The 22943-nt window shown below is 42.8% G+C and overlaps 1 protein-coding gene across 1 annotated transcript in view; it reads right to left on the bottom strand.

The window, feature by feature from the left end:
• The window catches only part of CDH8 (cadherin 8), a 162926-nt gene extending 140539 nt beyond the window's left edge, over positions 1–22387 (bottom strand). The window contains exons 1-2 of the mRNA XM_071440258.1: positions 22169–22387; positions 5448–5897 (exon numbers count right to left, since the gene is read on the bottom strand). Of these exons, the coding sequence (XP_071296359.1) occupies positions 5448–5699 (252 nt within the window). The 5' untranslated portion in view covers positions 5700–5897; positions 22169–22387. The remainder of the gene's footprint in view (positions 1–5447; positions 5898–22168) is intronic.
• Positions 22388–22943: the final 556 nt, after the last annotated feature.

Below are 22943 nucleotides of genomic sequence, written 5' to 3'. Positions count from 1 at the left end.
AAGTGCTCTCTGCATTTCCAGGTTTGGGTTTTACAGTAGCTCAGCCTGAAGCACTTGATGTGAAAACAGGATGCCTCTCCACTGCTCCTCCTACAGGAAAATTGTTTCTCCTCTACAGCCCTGCACCCAAACCCCAAACAAACATCAAGGGAAAAATCTCTGTTGCTCCAAACAGCAAAAGTGGCCCAGCTCCCTCATCCCACAAGTCATACAAGAAAATCTGCATTGAATGGAAAGAAAAGACACAAACCAGGGAATCCAGAAGCAGCCACAGATGGAAAACCTCCCTGAGCTCAGCACAACTTGGCCATGCTGGTTCTGAGCCTCAGCAACACTTCTCACAGGTTTGCTCCCATCCAGAGTTTTCAGAGCACCTTCTCCAGAGCCCTGGAGCAGACAGAGATATGCCACAGGGCTGCTCTTCCCTGCCACACTCACTTCCCAAATCTCTCCCCACAGATAAAACAGGCAGTCTATTTTTTGGGGACTGGTAACAGGGAAATGCAAAAAGTCTGGGGGAGGTTCTAGGACAACCTGGAGAGTATTGCCAGTGAAGTGGTGGGACACAGCATCAACCTGAGTGACTGCTAGGGGATTTTTGTGCCTGGACCCAAATTTGGATACATTTATCAGTAAGCCAGAGAACATAAACACAAACAAACAACTTTTGTGGCCTTCCTTGCCTCGTTCGTTCTCTCCATGCTTGGTGAGGTTTAACAAAGACAAGTGCCAGACTCTGCACCATGGATGGAGCACCCTGGGTGTACAGGCAGGCTGGAACAAGGAGCTGGAGAGATGACACAGGAAGGGTGCTGGCCCTGCCCAGGCTCCAGGGATGGGCACTGGAGGCTGCCAGAGCTCCAGAAGGGTTTGGACACCAGGGATGCACAGGGGGGATTGCTGGGGGTCTGCAGGGACAGGAGCTGGACTGGATGGTCCTTATAGAATGTCTTCAAGTGGAAGGGATGCACAATTCTAATTACAAACAACTGCTATTACAGTAACTACCCCAGATTTTTGCTTAAAAACATCTCTTAAACCACATCCTAACCCGTTTAAAGCATCACGAACAACACATGCTCCATAAAACAGGAGCTGCAGTACCCCAAATGCAGCTTCCTAATGCTTTTTCACTTTATTACCTATGTCATTGTGGATTCAGAGGCTGTCTCCTGTGAAAGAACAGTGGCATTTGCTAGAGCCCAGATTTCACAGCACATCTGCCATGGTGCTGGAAGAGCATGCAGAGGAGATGGAGAAGATGCAGCAGTGTATAGCAAGTGGAAGATCTACCCAACTAATCAAGTCCTCAGGGACAGCATGCAGTGTCACCAGACATATCACTCTACACTTGAATGAGGTTGTCAGCCACAGGGAGGCTGCAAGCTGCTGACAGCACTGTGCAGGATGGGGAGGCTTCTAAAGGAGACACAGAACCTTTGTAAAGTGTGTACCTGCTTCTAAAAGTGGGTGAAGGGGGGGAAAAAAGAAATGAAGTACAAAAGGGTATTTGCAAATCTGTCACTCGGTGTTCTACTGCTGGGAATAAACCCAAACTCATTTGACGTGTGTTGCATGAACACAGAAAAGGTTATTTTGCAGGTTTCTCAAAATGCATATATACATTTTTATATGTGCAGATCAAAATAATATGAGACTCATTTTAATAAGAATTATATAAATCAGAATGATATAGAATGAATCAGAAGAGATAGAATTTAATAAGGATGATATAAATCACAAAGAGACGGTCCAAAGGAGGGACACAGAGCATGAAGCTGTACCAGGGGATGGTTCTGCTGAAAATCAGGGAAAGATTCTTCCCTCAGAGGTGCTGGCACTGCCCAGGCTCCCAGGGAATGGGCACAGCCCCAAGGCTGCCAGAGCCCCAGGAGGGTCTCAACACCAGGGATGCCCAGGAGGGATTGTTGGGGGTCTGGGCAGGGACAGGAGCTGGACTGGATGATCCTTGTGAATCCCTTCCAACACAGGATATTCTATTCCATGATTCTATGAAAATACCATGTGGCAAAATAAATGCCATATGAATACAGCCCAAAAAAAGTAAGTTAAAAACTAGAATATTTGTTGCTTTTTATAGGAAATCTCATAAATTCAGAAAGCACTTCTTTATAGATGTGTGAACTCGAGTAGAGTTGCTCATTTTGAGCTTGATCCTACCAAACATAATGACAAAAATTGGCATTAAAAGTGCATATAACTCAAATTCATTCTAAGAGGTTCAAGAATGAAAGCAAAAGATTTGCTCTGGTCCTTTACTCGAGTCATTGAAGAAAGACACCACACTTTAAAAGGTGTTCACATTAATTCCTCCTATTAGTCTCACCCCAGTTTACTTCATTTATTAGAGCAAATACACTGAGAATGCATTTATTACTCTATATCCATGCAGAACAGCAATGAAAAAGCACCTTTGAAGTGTGTGCAGTTGCATTGCAACACTTAAAACACCAGAGGAGAGGCTTTATGTCTGGGAGCTGTTTCCCCTGGAAAAACTGAGCAGTTTAATAAAATGTACTACAGACCTCTGTAATCCTGTCTTGCTACATTTCCCTGCATTTCACAAACTTTGGTATGAGACCTTTTTAACCAACAGGAGGAACTCACAGTCTCTGCATTCAGGCTTTGGCTTGCAAAGTGATTTGTGTTCTGTTTGTATCCTATAAAATTAATCTCAGTTTTCAATTTTATTTTGCTGATAAATTCCACCAATTCCTTTAGGACCAAATGCTTCTATTCAGTGCCTTTCCACCCACTAACATGAAAACCATTATTTAAATATCAGTTCTATTCTGAGAAGCTCAAGAGCTGAATTTTCAGTGAGTTTTAAAGGTACCTCTGAGAACATAAAACAAATCCTGCTTGCCTGTGTATTGTTTCTGTTTGTGCAAAACTTATTTTTGTATTTATTCTCCAAAAGCACCTGATTAAATGTTTGTATAAAACATACATGACTATGAAAAGCACCAGGTACACTCTACAACACTGCAGAGACAAAAACTGCAACAAAGATCTACATAATTAGATTTGCTTCTAGAATGTTTTCTTTGAAGCAATTAACCACCAAATAAAAGATTCATTTGAAGATTATACTAGAACTTTCAACATGTAAAAAGCACATAGCAAGCAATACTGACTCTTTAACAGGACAAAAGCACATTTATATCCAGAAAATGCAGCAAAAATGGGGCAGACGTTTGATATCACTCTCTCCACAATGTTAAGCCTCTCTGCACTCACTATATCCTGTTTTACTGAGTGTCCTTCATTCAAAGTCTGGCCAAAAAAAGAAAAAAGAAAATCAAGGTAAGTGATAGGGCAGAAAAAATAATTAATAACGTCCTGGAACAAAGGAAATACCCCAGGTGTGCAAATGGTTTGGCAGGGGAAAGCTCAGAGGGCTGGAGGAAGAGTGGAAGTGGAAAAGCCGGGAGGAGGAACCAGGTAAGTGCAAATCCACTGCAAGGTCTGACAATGAGGTTATTTTTAAATTGCAGTGGATAAGAAACCAATGAGGGTGACAGAGGACAAACCACAGCCTAACTTCACAGAGAAGCAAAGTATTTTGCTTGTGACATTCTGTACACCCTCAAGTTTTGGGAAGGATTGCCAAGAAGTATAATTGAGGGAGTCTCTGCTTTCCAGTCAGGAAGGATTAAGAGCAGCTCTGAAAGCTGTGGTACCTCTGCTCCCACCAGCCTGAAAGCACTCTCAATACTCACAAGCCTTAGGAAAGAAATATAAGTCAGAAACATGGATGATTTTTCTGGAGAGAGAGGAAAAAATAGAGAGAAGAATTCCAAAAATATTCTCTGTCTATGTTCTAATGAATAAACCAAAAATTCCTCCCTATGGGAACAAACTTTGCTTCTTGCTCATTTCCGTCTATAACATGCAGTGTTTTAATTATGCAGCAGTCTCAACAAATAGAGTGTCACAGCATTTTAGCTAATTCCATTTAAACTGCCAGCAGAAGAGGGGATAATGTCTTCCTTGGTTTGGCTTAGTTTAACCTACCCACTTCTATTCACCAATGACTCAAACAATTCAGGATATTATAACGACCAAAAAAAACCCCTTAAAATAGTAGAAATATTTAGACCTGGATATATCCTGAAAATCAAAATACCACAAAGTACAAACCCAGGATTCTCCCCAGCTACTCCAAATAATTTTAAAAGCACGACTAAAATATTCCAGAAAGAATAGGTTGAATAAAACATTTTAAGATGTGAAATATGCACTTTGCTGTCTCTGTGAAATTGAGCTACCTTACTAACCCCAGAGAAACAAATGAGAACAGATAACAAATAGCTGATATAAATGTAAATTGACACAGCACCAAAAGCCACTGCATAGAAAGCTCATTACATCTTCTAACCCTGTCTCACCTGGAAAGTGGCTACACTAGGGAAGACTTGGGAATGCACTTGATCTCTGTTCTCTTCAATAGAATAGAGCTATTGATAGTCCCTATATTATACTATATGCTATTCATTTATCCATGGAAATTCCAAGATTACCATGAAATTAACTGTTATCCATCATTTTGTCTAGGTTTTTTTTACTCAACCTCAGTAGCCAGCTAGTAAGACAATAATACACTTTGTTGTTCAGAGAGAATTGAACTTTAGTGATAAACAATTAAGGTATTTATACCTGCTCACTGCTAAACATGCATTTATGAACAGATCATTCTTTTCTAAGAATAATTCTGAGGATAATTCATCCCTGATGGATACAGATGGCTCATACAAGTGCAAGGCTGATTCACTGACTGGAGGTAACACCCTGAGCTACACAATAAACTAATGCATGGCAACAAGCAAAGCTTTAGGGCAGCAGAAAAGCTGTGACACTGAAAAATGTGATATTTTGCCCTGTGTTATCTTCCTAACATTGACAATAAATTAAAATATCCATGGCAATAATATTATTCCATATGTGTGCATAGACCTCCATATAAACTAGGACCTCATAATTTGCTGTACAGTCCACACTTTCCTTTCTGGTTCTTATTTTTTAAAAATTCTCAGAGCATAAACAACTTGATTCATCAGACTGGAGATAGAACATGACCTATAGGTGTAACAACCTTTAAGAATGCACAGGAACATATTGCAAAGAGCTGCTTTGGTAAAAAATCTTCAGCTGACAGAGGTGAGGAGTGGTGACTAATGATACAAAAGAAAGGATATAAACATGCTTGTAGGCTTTTTTGACAAATGGAATATGCATATTTTTGTTGAAAATAGCAGGTTATCTAACTAGGAAATCATGTCCTTACAGTCAGGTACATTTAAAGCACAAATCTATGGATATCAAAGCACCTCAGTCTGAAATTCCTTAGAAATGCCTGAATGACTGAGAACCTTCTCACGTCACACATTTATACACTCAGAGAAAAAAACCAAATCTTGCCTTACCCGGCCAACTAGGATTGGTTCAGGTCCAGAAAATTCTTCCAATACAAACATTTGATTCCAAACCCAGCCTCTCTTGGAACGGTGCAAAACTCTTTGTTCTTCATTTAGCCTTTTTAGTCCTGTACTGGATCCACTTGGTAGTACTTGAGATTGATTCATTGGAGCCATATAAATGGAAGGAAGGACAGTAATCCATAATATTATTAATGGAGTCCATGTATCCATGAGCATTTCGGTTAGTCTTTCTGGCATTGTACCACACGCTACGCAAATCACCACAAAAATGAAATTATTATTATTTTGCTTTCCTCCAGACTGTAGCAATCCAATTCATCACGCAGTACAGAACATTTACTTACAGCTCCTCCATGTGTTTACAGCACAGTCAATGTAAAAATAGCTTAGATGAGAAAAACATGATCCATTGAGTTTTCCAGTCATTAAAGATTCCTGGTGGGGGAAAGAAGAAAAGAAACTTCAAATCAGTGACTAAAGAGCTTAGGAAAGCATTCTGAAACATCTTATTTACTTTTGCAATCATAAATAAGCCATGTTAGCTTTTAAATTTGTAGTTCAGAATGTTATTGCATAGTTAAATTGATTCTGTGTATTCTTTCATTGCCTCAAACACCAAGAGAAGACCCAGATAAATGATTACACACACTTAGGAAAATATTCAGGCCTAAGAATTGGACAGGGTTTGCAGCAACCTGGGCTAGTGGAAGGTGTCCCTGTCCATTGGAGGGAGGTGGAAATGGAGGATCTTGAAGGTCCCTCCCAACCCAGACCATTCTGGGATCTTGCAGTTCATCTGAGAGTCTGAAGAAGCTGCCAACCTTCTCACTACCCTGCACTGTTAATGTGGTCAATTACAAGCACGTATTCTGTCATATAAGCAAATAAAAATCATGTTCTTGCATTCTTATTCTCCTTTCCTCCACAAGAAAAAAAAAACCCAAACTTCTCCTGAGTGTACAAGGCTCCAGCAGCCCATTGTCAGTTTAGCCATCACCTCTCTGCAGCAGCACCACTGCCCAGCAAACCCTGCACAGCCCAGCAGAAACAGCACTGCTAAATCCTCTGTGAAATCCATGATTCCCAAACCAGACCACTAAGGAAACTCATTTATGCACATCTGCACTACAGGTCTCAGTGTCTCTCCTTCACTTTCAGAGAAAGCACACAGTCATGTTTCATTTCAAAGACATTTTCCTAGATGGACACTTGGGAGCATTTTGTCTTTCTTTCCTTGCCCATCCTTTGATGTACTAAAAGGTCACACCACGTTTCATCTCTGAGTAAATATTTCTTGAAATGGAAAGGCAAGTTAACATAGCAGGGCTGATGCCAGAGGGATGGGCAAACCCAGAAATGGAAAACTAGATGGGGTGTGGCTCAGAGAGAAGGGCTGCATAACAGGGTTATGGAGTTACCTGAAAAGGGTCTTGATCCATTTCCTTTGATTCATATCCAAACAATCTCAGGAGAAACCACTACATACAAGAGAGTAGCAATGCCTATTCTTAAGCTTACACTGTGATTTAAGCTGGTTTTCTTCAACTTTCAGATTAACTCCTAGTATTGCATGTTTATGAAAATCCTGAGAGCTTAAATAGGTCTTTGGGTTTTCGGGTTTTTTTTTGGGGGGGGGGGGGGGGGGGGGGGGGGATGGTTTGTTGTTCTTTTTTAAGGTTCATACACACTTATAGCACAAAACTGTCATAATCTAATTGCAGAGGTTCCATAATGTTGTCTCCTTACCACAAAGGTTCCATACCTTCTTGGTGTCTCTCACGGGCAGCTCCTCACAGCACTGACTCTTTCCTCTTCACAAAGCACCCAACTGACTCCAGTTCCTAACCCACCCCACTCTTTTATAGCATCTTCTTCTCATTGCTTACAGCTGGGGCCTGTTAAAGTCAGGCCTGTTCCTAATCTTTGATAATTGGCTCAGCTGCAACTCCTTAGGGGTAAGATTACTTTCTACACTATCTTTATTTTCTTATATTCTATCCCCCTACATAAAACATGCAGAACACCTTTTCCACGACCAGTAAAAGTCAGCTGTTCTTTTAAAAGCAAACAATGTAGAAAGTATTTTTTTTTTTAACTTCAGTAATTGCCAAAGCAACTGTGAAATCTGTTGCATGAAAACCTGAAACTGTGAGAAACTTGTCTTGTTAGAAGGGGAGAGGAGCTGCTACCAAAATGAAACTCAATCTCTCAAGCAGCATGGAAGAATGGTGAGCTAATAGTGCAGTGCTTTGACAATGCATCCAGAATGAGGGAATATCCATTACAGCAGAACCTGGAGCTTTATAGGCCTCACTGCCAACTGGGGTGGAAATAAAGGAATCAGAGAATACAGCAAGCTCTTGAGAGCAAGTTTTGGAGAAAATGTGAGAGAAGTGAGAGGTTTTAAATGTCTTGACATTCTCTTAATCCCAGAAAAGGAAGAGGAACAAACAGTCTAATGATGGGATGCATCATTCACCCTCTGAAAAGCCTCTTCAGTCCAGGGAATTAAATGGAGTTTACTACTGCTGCTTTCTGGCACATGTTAAACAGAGATTTCCAGGGCATGTTTGGGGGTAGAAGGTATTGAAAGAGAGAAACAGCCAAATTTCAGTCAAAGTGATTGGTTTTGCTCAGATGGGATCCTCTTTATATCTGACTGGATGAGTGGGTGCCTGTGCCTGCCAGGAGACAGATTTTTCTGGTTTCTCCAATGATGCAAGAATCAAAACACAGGAGAAATAAAAGCACTGTAAAACAGAGCAAGAGACAGCATCTTCAACCAACACCCAGGATTAAATTCAAAATGGAGGGCAGAAACTGAAAACACAATTTAAGGGTCCTTTTTAGAGGTTGAACAGAGCAAGATGTAATGTACTGTTCTCTTTTTAGAGTGACTGTTTCTGGGTGAAAAACCACTTGGTATCTAAACCTCAAAAACCCCTCAGAGAAAAGGACAAGTGGGCAGGACTGACTTCCTTACACTTCCAGCACAAGTTGATATAGTTCTTTTTATCAACAGGACCAAATAATAATAAAGCACTTTCCTTCATATTCAAGAAGCTTTTTGAAAACAATTCTAATTAATCTCCATAGCCTGCCTTCTAAAAGAAATGAAATAAATGAGATAAAACAATATGAAGCTTCCAGAACTATTTTTGGTTGAAGAAAGAACAGGATATTTGGTTTTCACACTGCCACTCTCAATCCTTAGAAAGCATTAAGTTCATTTCAGTGCATCCCTCCTCGGTTCCTCCCCCAGACTTCCTGCTTGTTACTCTTCATTTACTCCAATCAAATTTAGGTCCTATCCACTCACACTAATAGAGAAGATTCACTGTGACTGGGCTGTCCTCACGGTAGCTGTGTGTTCAGCAATACCTTAAGGCAAACGAGTCCAAAGCACATCAGGAACATCAGCAATGCACACCCCGTGCCATTAAACCCCCTGAGTGAAACAGCCCTGTGAGCACACAGTTACACAGAGCACACAAAGCTGGGAGATTCTGAGCACTGGCAGCAAAGCTGGGCAGTGCAGGGCAAAGGAAAAAAACCCAATGGGGCTTTGGCACATCCCAGTCCTGCAGAGGGATGTGACCAGTGTGGAAATATTGAGCTGGATAAAGTTATCCACTATAGTACTCACATTCTCTGAACAGAGACAGAATTCTCTCTCCCAGGGTTTTTCCTGGAGAGGCACAGAGAGAGGAAGAGAAAACAATTCTTATCTCTACTTGCTGCTCCTGTTGTTTTTGCACATGTGGAATGTGTTCTGGAGATTGTTTACCTGAAGGGATTTGGCAATTGGATTCTGCTGAGGATTGCTTTGTTTCCTTGGCCAGTTGGGTCAAAGCTGTGCCCTGGCTGTCTCAGACAGTCACAGATTTTTCTTTAGTATTCTTTGTAGTATGGTATTTCTTTAGTATAGTCATAATATAGTATTAATGTAATATATATAGTTTAATAAAGCAATTATTCAGCTTTCTGAATCATGGAGTCAGATGCCAATCATTCCCTGCGTCAGGGGCTCCCTGAATTCTGTTCTCCACAGCTCAACCTGGACTGCAGGAGCCTTGTAAGAGTTATTTGAGAAACAGACTCTCATTCAGGCTCTGTCAGTGAATCAGGGCACACACTTTATGCAATGCATGGACGTGGGATTGTCCCCAGATTTCTTTACCAAATCTGGAAATTACTTTTCTGCCCCATTCCTGGGAACAGAACACCATGTATGTGGCTGGGAGCTGATGGGAGGCATTTTTAAAATGTGGCCCAGCAATTTACACATTGGCTAATAGGAAAGCTGAGAAGTGCCAAACATTTCCATTGTAATCCTCTAGATTGGATGTGTAGGAGGGGACCACAGGGTTCTTGAACCAGTCTATATAACATATTAAAAAGCAATATATAAAGGCAGACTTGGAAATCAAGGAAGACCAGTAGGTGAGGCACAGTAGCACTTTCCCTTCTTATGTTATGCCACGGTCTAAAGCAGTGGTGAGTGTGGAATGACAGCAAAATTATTCCAATGAAGCCAGAATTATCTTTTTTCTTAGCAACAAAAAGAAGAGAAGCATGTGGCCCTTCAAGAGTGTATTTCACAGAATCATAGAATGAGTTGGGTTGGGAGGGGCTTTAAATCCCATCCAGTGCCACCCCTGCCATGGCAGGGACCCCTTCCACTGTCCCAGGCTGCTCCAGCCCCAGTGTCCAGCCTGGCCTGGGGCACTGCCAGGGATCCAGGGGCAGCCCCAGCTGCTCTGGGCACCCTGTGCCAGGGCCTGCCCACCCTGCCAGGGAACAATTCCTCATTGCCAAGATCCCAGCCAGCCCTGCCCTCTGGCACTGGCAGCCATTCCCTGGCTCCTGTCCCTCCAGCCCTTGGCCATTGTCTCTCTCCATCTTTCCTGCAGCTCCTTCAGGCCCTGCAAGGCCACCCTGAGCTCAGCCCAAGCTTCTCCTGTGCAGGTGAGCAATGCCAGCTGTGCCAGCCTTTCCTCCCAGCAGAGCTGCTCCATCCCTCTGCCCATCCTGGAGCCTCCTCTGGGCTCTCTGAGCAGCTCCAGGTCCCTCCTGTGCTGGCCCCAAAGCTGGAGGCAGTGCTCCACCTTCATCAAGATTTTGCTTGTGTTGATGAAAGTATAATTTTTGCTTTTAATCTCCACATGTTCAGATGGCCTTGGGCTGTTGCCTTAAACAAAACTTCAGTGACGTTCTGAGTGGTTTCCCTGCACACTGTTGGGTGTATACAACTCCAGATCAACTCTAATCCAGCAAAGCTGTTTACAAAACAGCTTGAGTTCTCCATTCATGCCTGAGAGGGGAAAGTGATATTTAAAATATAAAGAATTTCTTTAATGTAGCAAATAGATGAAAGAAAATGCTCCACTATGTCATGGAGCACAGATTCAAACAACTGCCTTATGTCCTCAAAAAACTTAAAACTGTATTCATAAATGCTGTTCTCCATGCACAGGCTATAGAGAAGTACAGATAAAGCTGAGTGGTTTGTTTTCCACTCTGTGTGCTGATGGAGTTTTAGAAAAATATTATTCTGTTCACAGGAGCTTGCATCTTGGAACTGTACTCATAAAACTCAGCCATGGAGTGTGTGAGTCTCGTACAAGTACAACCCAAAGTGATTACCAAGAGGTTTATAAGCTGACAGGAGGACAGAACCAGCACATAGCTCCAGAAAGCACTGTCATACACACTGGGACCTCTCTGCAACTCAGACCCATGCAGGTCACAGCTGGGAGCTCAGCCCTTGCACACAGTTAGAGCCACGTGTGGCAGTGGACACTTACACAGATATAAAGCTCATTTTGTGCATGAGTGGAGGGAAGCACTTCTTTAATAAAGAGAGTTTATTTCACTACAATCATTTTAAAATCGTCTTGTAGCTTTAAAAGGTGACCACTGGCATGCAGTAATTTGTTAAAAAGATTAATAAAGTTAATAAAAGTAGTTGAAGGTATAAACTTCCCATTAAAAAAGAAGTAAAGTAAGACCATAAAAAACAACAAAAAATTTTTTTTTCATTTTCAAAGCACAGAATATTCATCTGGTTAAATAAACCCCTTTATTACAATGCCAGTGCATTGATTTACACCATGATCTCAGTTTAAAAGATTTTAGAGCCACTCTAGGGGTTCTCCACACAACAGACATGGAGGTTTGTCTTAAGAACTGCAGCAACATTTTTTCATTATTTCATTTGCAGTGATGATATGCAGCATCTCAGCCCTTTGACCTCACTATTTCATTGTGATGGATTTTATGAGTTACTAAATAACTGTTATTGAGGTAAAATAAAACCCTTGGGTACTGCTTTCTTTAAATGACTTACAGCAGAGATCCAAAAAGAAAACCTGATGATTTTTGCCCAAAAGGGGTTTTTTTGGTAGAATTTTCAGCATCCACTATATTTTGTACATTAAATACCTAATTTCTATCTTAGATGTTAATTTATTATAAGCATATCTTCATTACAATACAAGCAACTTCAAATAATTGATGAGATGCCTTCATTTAATGACCACCTAGGGAGTGCCAGACAGTGCTATTTCTTACCCTTTTTTTTTTTTTTTTGTCCCCACAGGTGTGGAACATCTGTTGATTTTTTATTTTTTCTACACACTGTTCTTCTTTCTTAAACTTTTTAGGTTTGTTCTAACCTCTCTAGGTATTGGCTACACTGCAACTTTTGCTTCCTTTTCCCCTTTCTCAAGGACTCAGAGAAGGTTCTTTCCTACCAAAAACAGCAAAATGATGCAAAGCCTTCCCACATTGGGCAGAGTGATTACCTCTCTCATCCCTGCTTGGCAGCACAACAGAGCCTTACATTTCACTAACAGAAATAAGTCCTTAATGCTCCAGTCACACTTGTAGGAACTCTTCTTACTCTCCTTCATAGAATCCCAGAGTGGGTTGAGTTGGACCTTTAAACCCATCCAGTGCCACCCCTTGTTGCCCTGATTTTTTAAGATTTTCTAAGCCTTCAGATGTTGACATTCTTGTAATGAACTTTCTGTAAATAACTCATTGTTTTGCATTCCTTTATGGAGGAGGAGAAATTTGATGGACTGTTGGTTTGTCCAGTGTCATTGGAGAGGTGGCACTGTCACCCTCCAATCCACTGTCACTTTTAGAACACTATGAATGTTGGAGTGAGAAAATAAACTTCCTTTTTTTCTCCACCTTGAGAGCAGTGGTGTGCACTTGTGTTCTTTCATGTCCTATAGTGCCACCCCTGCCATGGCAGGGACACCTTCCACTGTCCCAGGCTGCTCCAGCCCCAGTGTCCAGCCTGGCCTTGGGCACTGCCAGGGATGCAGGGGCAGCCCCAGCTGCTCTGGGCACCCTGTGCCAGGGCCTGCCCACCCTGCCAGGGAACAATTCCTCATTCCCAATGTGAGAAATGGTTACTCAGTTTTCATAATTTAGAAAGGTTTATTAAACTTTATAAAGAAAACAACAGAACACTGAATAAAGAAAAGGTTCCAGCACTGGGATCAGAGGATTTCCCCACCCTGTGCTCACCCACACAATGGAGATTTCACCTTTTAACCCTTTAACCCCTCCCAAAGCTCTGTCCATGGACCCCTTCTTCACTGTCCAGTGGAGGAGATCTCTTCCCAAATGCTGACTGGAGCTCAGATGTCACCACAGTGACCAGCAGCCCTCCCAGATGTCCCTTGGTAGCCACGTGAGGGAGTACAACAGAACTACAAACCTATAAAACTTTTCTTAGCCTATAAACATGATGTTTGTCTGTTAATTGTGAGAGTCAATCATCACATTACTCATCTATCACACCAAGATCCCACCCAGCCCTGCCCTCTGGCACTGGCAGCCATTCCCTGGCTCCTGTCCCTCCAGCCCTTGGCCATTGTCTCTCTCCATCTTTCCTGCAGCTCCTTCAGGCCCTGCAAGGCCACCCTGAGCTCAGCCCAAGCTTCTCCTGTGCAGGTGAGCAATGCCAGCTGTGCCAGCCTTTCCTCCCAGCAGAGCTGCTCCATCCCTCTCACTTACAAGAGAACTGTGGTTTTTAATTTGCCATTAAAGCAGAACAAACCTAAATTCCATCAGAAAGAGCTATCAAAACACCATATCCAACAAAAAGGGTGTCATCCTTGCCTGCATAACTTATCTCCATACCCATCCTGTTTCCAGTACATATCTATTAAATTGTACCTGAACCTGATTGAAATCACCTTGGATAAGGCAGCAGGATCATGTTTTCCTCTGCAAAGGAATGAATACTTCTTGCCATAAATAATAAGGCTTATTCCTCAGAGGATTATTCGTTTGTGTAAAGATTACTCACTTACTCACCAGACAGTCAAATTAAGAGGCAGTTCTCCACCCAAGAGCAAGATGAAGAGGGATGAGGCTGTAATCAGCCCTGCTGCCATGGCAGTGGCTCAGATGCTGCTCACAGTGCCCACTGCAAAGTGCCACTTGCCTGCCCTGCCTTGGCTCTCCTGCCTCTATGTGCCAGCAGAGCTGTGTGCAGGCCCTCCCTAACCCAGTTCTGTCAGAATGATCTTGTTAACTTAAACGCCTTTAATAGTAAGGTGTTTTTAAAACCAAATCATTCTGACAGAGCTGGGCTAGCCCATTGCTCATGCTATAATTCCACCAAGAGCAATTTTCCTTTAAGAGGCTCTTCCCCCCCCTCAGCCCCCACGACATGCAAGCTACACATTCCCAATAACTGGTCCCCATTCCCATTCCTTCTCCACTGCAGTTCACTGTCCCTGCAGTTGTGCCATCTGCAATCAGCACTGTAACACAGGCTACTGAAATGTGGCTTAACAAACACAATTTGCAACTAAATCTTGTTCCAAAAAGTCTTTTCCTTCAAGACTCTAACCCAGATCATTGCAGAACTAAAGAACCCATCAACTATAGGACAACAAGAAGAAGTTTTGAGAACAACTGTGCTGACAAAAAGCATATGAGGTTTCACTATATACTTCAGAGAGCAGAAAAATAGTTGAATCAACAAAATTGAGTGGAGGAAAACTTCTGGAGAAGAGGAGAAACAGGCAATTAGGGACAGAAAACTACTTAAATAAATGCCTGGTGGACTCCTGCTATTCAATCATGGTAACCTGCAGTGGTTTTATTCACTGGTGCTGGCAGGTTTTAGGGACAGAAACCTCTGTCCCAGATGTGCTGGTGTGAGAGCAGGCTCCACCAGGAGGGAACTGCTGTGGGCCAGCACAGCCCAATGCCCTGGGCACAGCACAGAGCCAGCAGCCACCCTCCAGCCAGGCATGGCCCAGGCACTGCTGCAAAGCAGAATTACCCCAGGTAGCTGCAGCAGATTTCACTAACAGTGATTTTAAGGGACTGGTACGTCACCTGGAGTTAGCTGTAACACAGAAAAGCATTAAAGCATTATCCACACATCCTTTCCCTCAGCCACACACCTGAAAGTGCACAGGGAGGGAAATGAGCTGGGAAATGTTACAGGAAATCCTTGGTGCTGTCAGAGCTCCCTGCCAATCCAAGTGCAAATCCACTGTCCGAGTTCATTTTGATGTACAACTCGTGGCAATTTGCTTATGGCTGCCTGGGAAATCAAAAGCAGCTTCCTAAAGCATTATTTATTGCAGCAGCAATGGCAACAGGCACCACCTTTCTCCTGCTTTTGTCTTAGGTGTTCTGCCCTACCCACACAAAGTAATTCAGTGAGCAAAGATATGTCACTTTATCTTTTTAAGCTTAGTCATGCTCTGCTACTCTTTAAAGACTTCTGCACAGTTCTGTAGGTTATTAAGTGACTTCCTGAGCTTGTGTCAAATGCTAAAGGACTGGTTTAGGCACAGTGTTAACCTCTGCAGCAGATGTAGCTGAGGGAATCCATGCACTGGGAAAATATGGACATGCAGCTGCAGAAATGCAACAGTTTCTTCAACATTTGAGGCTCTAATAATTACTGAAGGATTTATTAATCTATCTATAAGATTAGCATTACCAAAAGCAGGTTACTTCAGTTTTAGGGGTCTGTTTCACAGGAAGACAGAAGGAAGGTTTAGAAAATCCTTTCTAAGATAAATTCCTCTGCCTTCTTTCCCTTACTTTGGTGCTTTAACTGGAAAACATCATAACCTGGTGTTCTGGAGTGGAGAAAAGGCTGGTTTAGGATATAGGTGTTTATCTGTCACAGCTTCACTGAGGCTTTGGGATAGAGAGAAAATTACAACATCCATCACACTGAAATATATCTCAATATTATAATAACAAATTATTTGTTATTATGTGTGCTTAACATGGTACTTTATCATATCTACAAGATCTGCTTTATATGACTAGCTAAATCTCTTTTTATAATTTTTGACAAATACTTACTATCAGAAAACTCTTTCTTAAAAAAAAACCAAACCACATAAGAGTATCTTGACCCAGCGATATGTTTTTTGTACAACTTCTCTTGATATCAATAGAATTTCTTATTTTTGTTACTCTTCGACAGTAAAATCAATATGGGACAACTTTAAAGCTGTCAAGACTCAGACTTTTTGTATATAAAGCTGTCAAGTCTTTCCAGAAGCAGCCACTACTTTATGGAACCAGAATGCTTTTAAAGAAACCCACCAAGGGTGTCGTCAGAACCTTCAAACTATTTTTATTCTTTATTATTCCTTGCTCTGTGCAGTGCTCTGGACTTCAGTGTGCTACACATGCTCAGGTGCAGGACAAAGAGACAGCAAGTGCTACCAAGTATGCAGATGAAGGTGAAATTTCCTCCCTAATGAAATAAGTATTTAAAATATTTTAAGTAATTTTGGTTGTGGTTGGTTGGGTGGGTTTTCTTGTTTGATTGGGTTGGGTTTTTTTTTTTTGAGTGGATTTATTTTTCCATAACAGCTGACGCTAAAGCCATGGGTATTAAAATGGCAATACAGCTGGTTCAGCTCTACAGAGGAACAAAAGGAAATTGCAACCTTCCCTTTCAATTTCTTATACTTAGGCAAAAAGAAAGGTTTGTGTCTCTGGGAGGCAGACACTCCACTGATGTGTGTCAGAACATCATCTCAGGATGCAGGTTCAAAACGGAGACCAGAGACAGACAAGGCTTCCAGAGCGGTCCAAAAACTTGAAGAGGAGAAAAACAGTTGCACCAGCATTGTTTTCCTGCTACAGCAAGAGGAAGAAGCGATCTGAAGTAATTTTTATTCTCTCTAACCCAGTAATTAAAGCGGTTTTCCCGTGCCCGAAGCAGAAGCGCATTGCACCCCTGGGCCGGGCCCTGGCAGAGCCTCGCTCCCTCCTCGGAAGGTGAATTCCAGAATTCCAGAATTCCAGAATTCCAGAATTCCAGCATTGGGCACCTCTGGCACTGCCACGACAGAAGGGAAAAAGGCAACTTGTGCTCAACGAGAAGAGCTCAGAGAAAGGCAAACAGATTGGCCTGCGACTGAGAATGAGGTGTTAACCGTGCTCTGCCTGGGGCATTGTTTATCAGGAGACTTTCAGCAGCTGGGATGTGCTTATCCTGCACTTCCTAAAGAAAAAAAAAGCTTTAAATATTAATGGGGGACATAAATATCTTGCTTTCTTGTCTTCTTTTTCAGCCTTTTTTTTATATATATAAATATGTACAACAGAACTGTCATATCCTTGTTTAACGAATATTGTGTATTCTCTACAGAGTTTATTTGTTTATTTTTAAACAAAATATCATACTTAAGGAAAAACCCACATGATTTCCTGACATGTATTCCGATTAAACTAAGATTATAAATTATGACTGGACATCATGACTTAGTGAAAGCTACATACACTTTCCAGCCATATGCATGAGCATGCGTGTGCATTAAAAACATCTTTAAAGAGGAAAATTCTGAACATATCTGGACTTTTCTAACTGTATACAGTATGGCTTCAGGAAACCTCAAATCTCTGCTGAGATATGTGAAATTAGAAGTGAAGGTTTCTAATTTTGCATCACTGAATTTGATGGCAGTTTTACCACCAATTTAGATGAGTTGTTTGGAAAGAATTAGGACTCTCCAATGTTAAACTTATTTCTTCTGGAGTTGCCAAGCTGAGATTTTGTGGGGGTTTTCCCCTCATTCATTTGTTTTCATCTAACTTTGGGAAACACACAAAAACAAAGGTCAAAGACCAAAACACGGGACACAACCTAAACTTCAGTGACATTAAGTTTTCATACTGTGTTACTTAAAGGGCAATCATAGCTGTTACATTTAATCCCTAAGAGAGATTCACATCTGAAGTGTTGCAAAATTCAATTAGAGAATTGCACTTCCTCTTGAGTGCCAGCTCTCTGTTTGCTGCAGTATTTAGGGCTTTGAAATAATGTAAATGTATAAAATATATAAGTTTTATATTTATATTTTTATAAAACATAAAATATGCGCATATGGTTCTGATCATCAGCGACTGCAAAGGAAATGGGTGGAAATGGGAGCTGTCAAACGAGGCTGAGCATTGCTTCCCTGGAAAAGCCACTTTGGGTGAATGTACATGAGAGCTGAAACTGTGAACTAGGGACTGCCAAGACTGTTTTCATAATGTTTTGAACTTCCATATCTGCTGCAAAGACACACTGAGAAACGCCTCCGTGAGCTTGTCTAGGGCTTGGGCACCACAGGATAGGAGACACTTCCCGTGGGAGCTTCCCCTCCTCAGATCTGGGACTGGGAGACATTTCTAATCTCAAACCTGAGCCAGGGTGCTCATCATTCTCAATTTCAAATGATTTCCACAAGACACATCACAATCAACACCTTGGCAAATCAATTCTGTGAGTGCTATCACTGCAACCAACCCATGGATAAAGGCTGCTCTCATGGCTAAGGCAGGTGGAAATCAGATTTTATAGCATCTGACTCCAGGTAAAAGACTATCTGTTGGTAACTGAACTGGTTTACAGATTCATTTATTTTTTTTCTTTTCAGCTTGTGATTACTACTCCAGCTACCATCAGTACCCAATGTATTTTGGGAACAAAATTTTATTAATGCAGTTGAAATGCCACTGAGTTGACGTTATTTACGTGGTTGGCAAAATGAGAAACATGCTGGACAGATTCTAGAACAAAGGAGAGGGAAAATAAATGTGTGTGTATATATATAGACACACATTTGTAATCTCAAATTGGACTTTATTTTGTTCTCTGTCTGTCTACTGCTCAAATAGTTATGTTCAAAAAGCTCTGAAGTGAGCCACCTTTTCTATGGCAACAACACTAAGAAAAATGTTGAGTTTCCATGATCTAATTTAATTCTATTGATGTGATCTTATGGTAGCAATGATGCTTAAAATGCTCCAAGCTCAAATTGCCGTAGCATTTGCCTCGCACTGAGAGAATTTAGGTTTTATTATTTTATGCTCATAGATGAAAGACTCTTATGATACCACTTTAGTATATGCTACAAGCATACAATTGTATTAATAGTAGGTCAGGCTTTCATAATATTGAGATGGAAAGGGAATATTGCTGAGATATGGGGTATCTGATAGGTATGAGGGATTTATAAAAATACCTGCATGAGCAGTCGCTTTCTGACACAAAACATGCACAATCATCACTTGGAAATACACAGCTCCAAGAAATTACAGGGCACGTTCACATCCCTACTTGTCCATAATCTCAGAGATCAGTATTTCTCTCTCTTTAACACGCCTCAGGTTTTGGAAATTAAATCATCTGTGTGTACCAAGAGTCAAGCAGGAGGGCTCCAGGCCCCTATTTTCAATAAACGTCCAAAAAAGTCCCAGCTAAAGTCTGTGGGAATGGTCTTCCTAAGCCAAGATTTAAAAAGATGCAATCTGCAACTCTATGAGAGGAAATAGAAAGAAAATTCAAGAAGAGCTTCAGGGGCTAACAGACCTAAATTTATGTCCATGGCTGACTGTGAGTTCTCACTTGAAATGGTTCTACATCCTGAAGGAGGGAGAAGGATATTTTTTTCAGAGAAGACAATGACTCATATGTTAAGAGTGATGCAAATAAAATGCCCAGGGATCGATTAAATTGATTTGATAAAGGTGCAATGTTATTGGAAAAATCCTGAAGATCACAAATGACAAAAATTCAAAAGACAACAAATTTCACAAAAAAGTGAATTTGAATCTGATTGTGGGACTACTTCCCCCTTTACCAACTCTTTTTTCGACATCAGTAGCAGGAGCTGAAGGAATGACTAAACATTCAAAAAGCACCGAGGGACTCCATCTAAGGAGGATTCTACCTCACCTCACATAGATTAAAACTTGGTTTATTTTTAAGGAAAGGCATAATAGGAGTAGCTGTCATATACAGCCATACTTCTTATTAAAACCAGCTGCATTTGTTAAGCAGGCGCACGGCGTGTTATTGATTTTTTAATATTGAAGAAAATGTCCAAAGTTAGTTTCTTGGCTAGCAGCCTACCCAGTTAACAAATTGCTCACCTGGATAATTTAAGAACCAACTTACATGAAATGCTTCAACCTCCAAGGGCACTGAAGGCCCTCAGCTTACAACTAAGCATGGAAATCAAAGTCCTCCACAGCCAGGATGCAAGTTTGGTAAAATAAGGGAGTTAATAAATAGCTTAGGAGGAAGCCACCAGAAAGCTGTGCTCGTTCTGTAAGCAGTGAGGTGGAACAAGAAGATGAAAATATCATGTAATAATCACTTCCCTTCCTAAGATTCTTCTGTCACAACCATCCTTACAATTAGGCTGGGAGGTAACACCACAGAGAGCTTTTGGGTTCTGATGGTAGCAGATTTTATGGGCGTGAAATTTGCTAATTTCGCGGGTATGCCAAATACTAACTTCCTCCAGAAGATTCATCATCTTGTTTAAGACAGGGAAAATGTACACGAGAGTAATTTCCCACTCCTCTGAATTTATTTATTATTTAGTTATATATACTGAGAAGCCTATTGTGAAGTCTCTACTTGTTCACAGCAGTCTAGTATTGAACACAGAGGGGAAATATCACTCATGCAAGAGCACTGCATATTTCTCCTTATCCTTGTTGCAGAGAAACTCTGCAAGAATTTCCAAAAGGGGATGAGTGAAGTTAAGAGGATTCTTTATCTATAGCTTTGGTAGTTATCAGCTCTATTCTTTAATTGAAACTGAAGTGAGCAGCTGTTAACTTCCCTGCCATTAGGAGCTAACACGTTACATTTTTGGAACAATAAACAGTTGTCGCTATTTGAGTTCTTGCAATCAGCACCTCCCAAAAAACACCTGTGCGAGCCGTCTATGTGCTCAAGTTGGCTGTTGCGAGGTGCCAGCCTTTATAAAAGTTGCATGAGCGTTTCCTCCCCTCTCAGAGGGAAGAGACAGACTCGTTTGCGTGGAACAGAGAGTGTTTGTGCCTGTGTGAAAGGGAGGAGAGCCAGGGTGCAGTTTGATACCTGTTGGCAACGCCAGCGGGTCCGTGTAGCGCCGTTCAACGCCAGCTTGGATTGATTCCACTCTATTTAGTCTGCTACTAAAGGCAAACCGCTTGAATCGAGACAAATTCAAGGCACGACCGAACGGCAGCGAACCGCAAAGGAATTCCTGCCCGTGTTAAGTAGTGTCACCTTCATGGCGGTAGGCAGAGCCTAAATAAGGATTGGAATTAATCTCTTTTCTATTAGCCAGCCAGGAGCTGCCAGAGGCTCTGTGCTGGAGCCTGGCGGTGCCTCCCAGGCTGGTGCTGCCGAGCAGGGATGCTGCTGCTGCTGCCCAGCAGAATAGAAGGATGTGCTCCTCCTCTGCCTTCCTCAAAGAGAGCACGAAGCGTTTGGTGGCACAGCAGCTCCAGGGGGCTGCAGGCTCCTGCGTTTCTGCTCTGGGAGCCTCGGCAGCGAACGAGAGGCTGAGGCTAAGAGGATTTCTCCCTCTCCCAAGTTTCAGCTGGGTGCATCCTCTGTTTAGTCAGCCAAAGGATGGGAAGGAAAACAACTTGTGGGACAGGGATGACTCCTGGCTAGTTATGGCTAGAGATGCATTGCCATCGCAGCTTTCAAGAGCAGTATTTCTGCGATGCTTTCCTCTCTCAAAGTAGGAAAGGAAGCTATGAAGCCATTCCTATTTATTTACTTACTTAGGGGGTGCAAAGCTTTGCGGTGAGGGAAGGTGATGATAAATCGGGGGGATTTTCCCCCCTCAAGGTTCTTCCAGCCTCCTCCTCCCTCATTTACATATCTGGCTGGTGGGTGATTTTTATTCTCAGCACGAAAACTGCAATCTATTTCAATGCATGAATGCAGCCCTGCATCTATTCAACACAGTGAAATAGCCCAGAGACTTATTGTACTAAATAAGAAAACAAGGAGAAGAAACGGGTTCGCCAGCCTTAGAAGCAACCCTCTGTGATCCAAAGTCCTCCCGATTCTTTAAAGGAGGGTTGTAGAACGGAAGGAAAAATAAACCTCCCGAAAAAACCACCAACAAGCGGGAAGGCAAATACAATTACCAGCACTTCTTCTCCCGAGAGAATAATAATGATAATAAAAAAATACTAACAAGCATCCCACGACATTTTCATTATCGGCAATTTGAAAACATCCGACTTAATGAGGGACCCCAGTTCGGTCTAATACCGCACCTACGGACGAGGAAGGCGCTCGCCCAGCGCACCTTGCACGCACACAGAGCCCAAGTCAGCCAGAAACCCACGGGGCGAGAGCCCTCTGCCAGCCAGCCACAAATTGTCTGAATAAAATGAATACTCACTCTTTCAAGGAGCAAGGGAGCCGCTCGCCCACAGCCACTTCACGCACGGATGGAAAGGGTGAGGTAAAAAGCCATCAGCCAGTCCCTGGGAACAGGCAGGGCGCTCCAGATTTTCTTCTCATGCTTTCCGAGGCTGCCGATGCTGGCGGAGCCGCTGCTTGCCGGGCTTCCCGGGTCTCTGTGCCTGCATGCTGGAGCGCAGTTATTAATTTCTCCCTTCGCACGAGCCAGCGGCAGCCGCACGTCTCCAGGAAAGCAGGGATATTCCAAATAAATCCGCTAATTCCGGGGCTGAGCGCGCTACCGTGCCCGCCTGCCTGCCAAACGTAACTGTGAAGCGATGTGGAAAAGTGAGCCGGGAGCCTCCCCTGACAGCTCTTATTGGGCTGATCTCGGAGGCAGGTCTAGCGCTGGGAAATTCGTGTAAGCACTTTGGGGTGGTGGTTTTCCCCCTCCCTCCGCTGCCCGCCTTCCCCCCGGCAGGCACACAACTTTTCCAGGGGCGGCGGCGCCGCTCGCTCCCCGCGCTCCTGCCGGGCGCCCGGGCCGCCAACTCCGCGCCGGGGCATCTCCTCCGGCCGCCCGGGAGAGACGGAGAGAGGGAGGGACGGAGGGATGAGGGCGAGCGGGGGTGGGCACCGGGCGGGCCCGGGGCGGGGGGGCCGGGCCCGGAGCGGGGCCACCGGGGACGCGCCCGCCGGGGCTGGGACGTGCCCGGAGCGGCGGCGAGGGGGAGCCCCCCCGGTTCTCCCGTTGCCGTCCTTTGGGGTGATGC

The sequence above is a fragment of the Agelaius tricolor genome, unplaced genomic scaffold (genome assembly GCF_023055355.1).
Source record: "Agelaius tricolor isolate 1412-34295 unplaced genomic scaffold, bAgeTri1.0.p SCAF_15, whole genome shotgun sequence".
Classification (NCBI taxonomy): Eukaryota; Metazoa; Chordata; class Aves; order Passeriformes; family Icteridae; genus Agelaius; species Agelaius tricolor.
The sequence above is the reverse complement of the archived record's forward strand: the minus strand, read 5'-3'. Positions and strand labels throughout refer to the sequence as shown.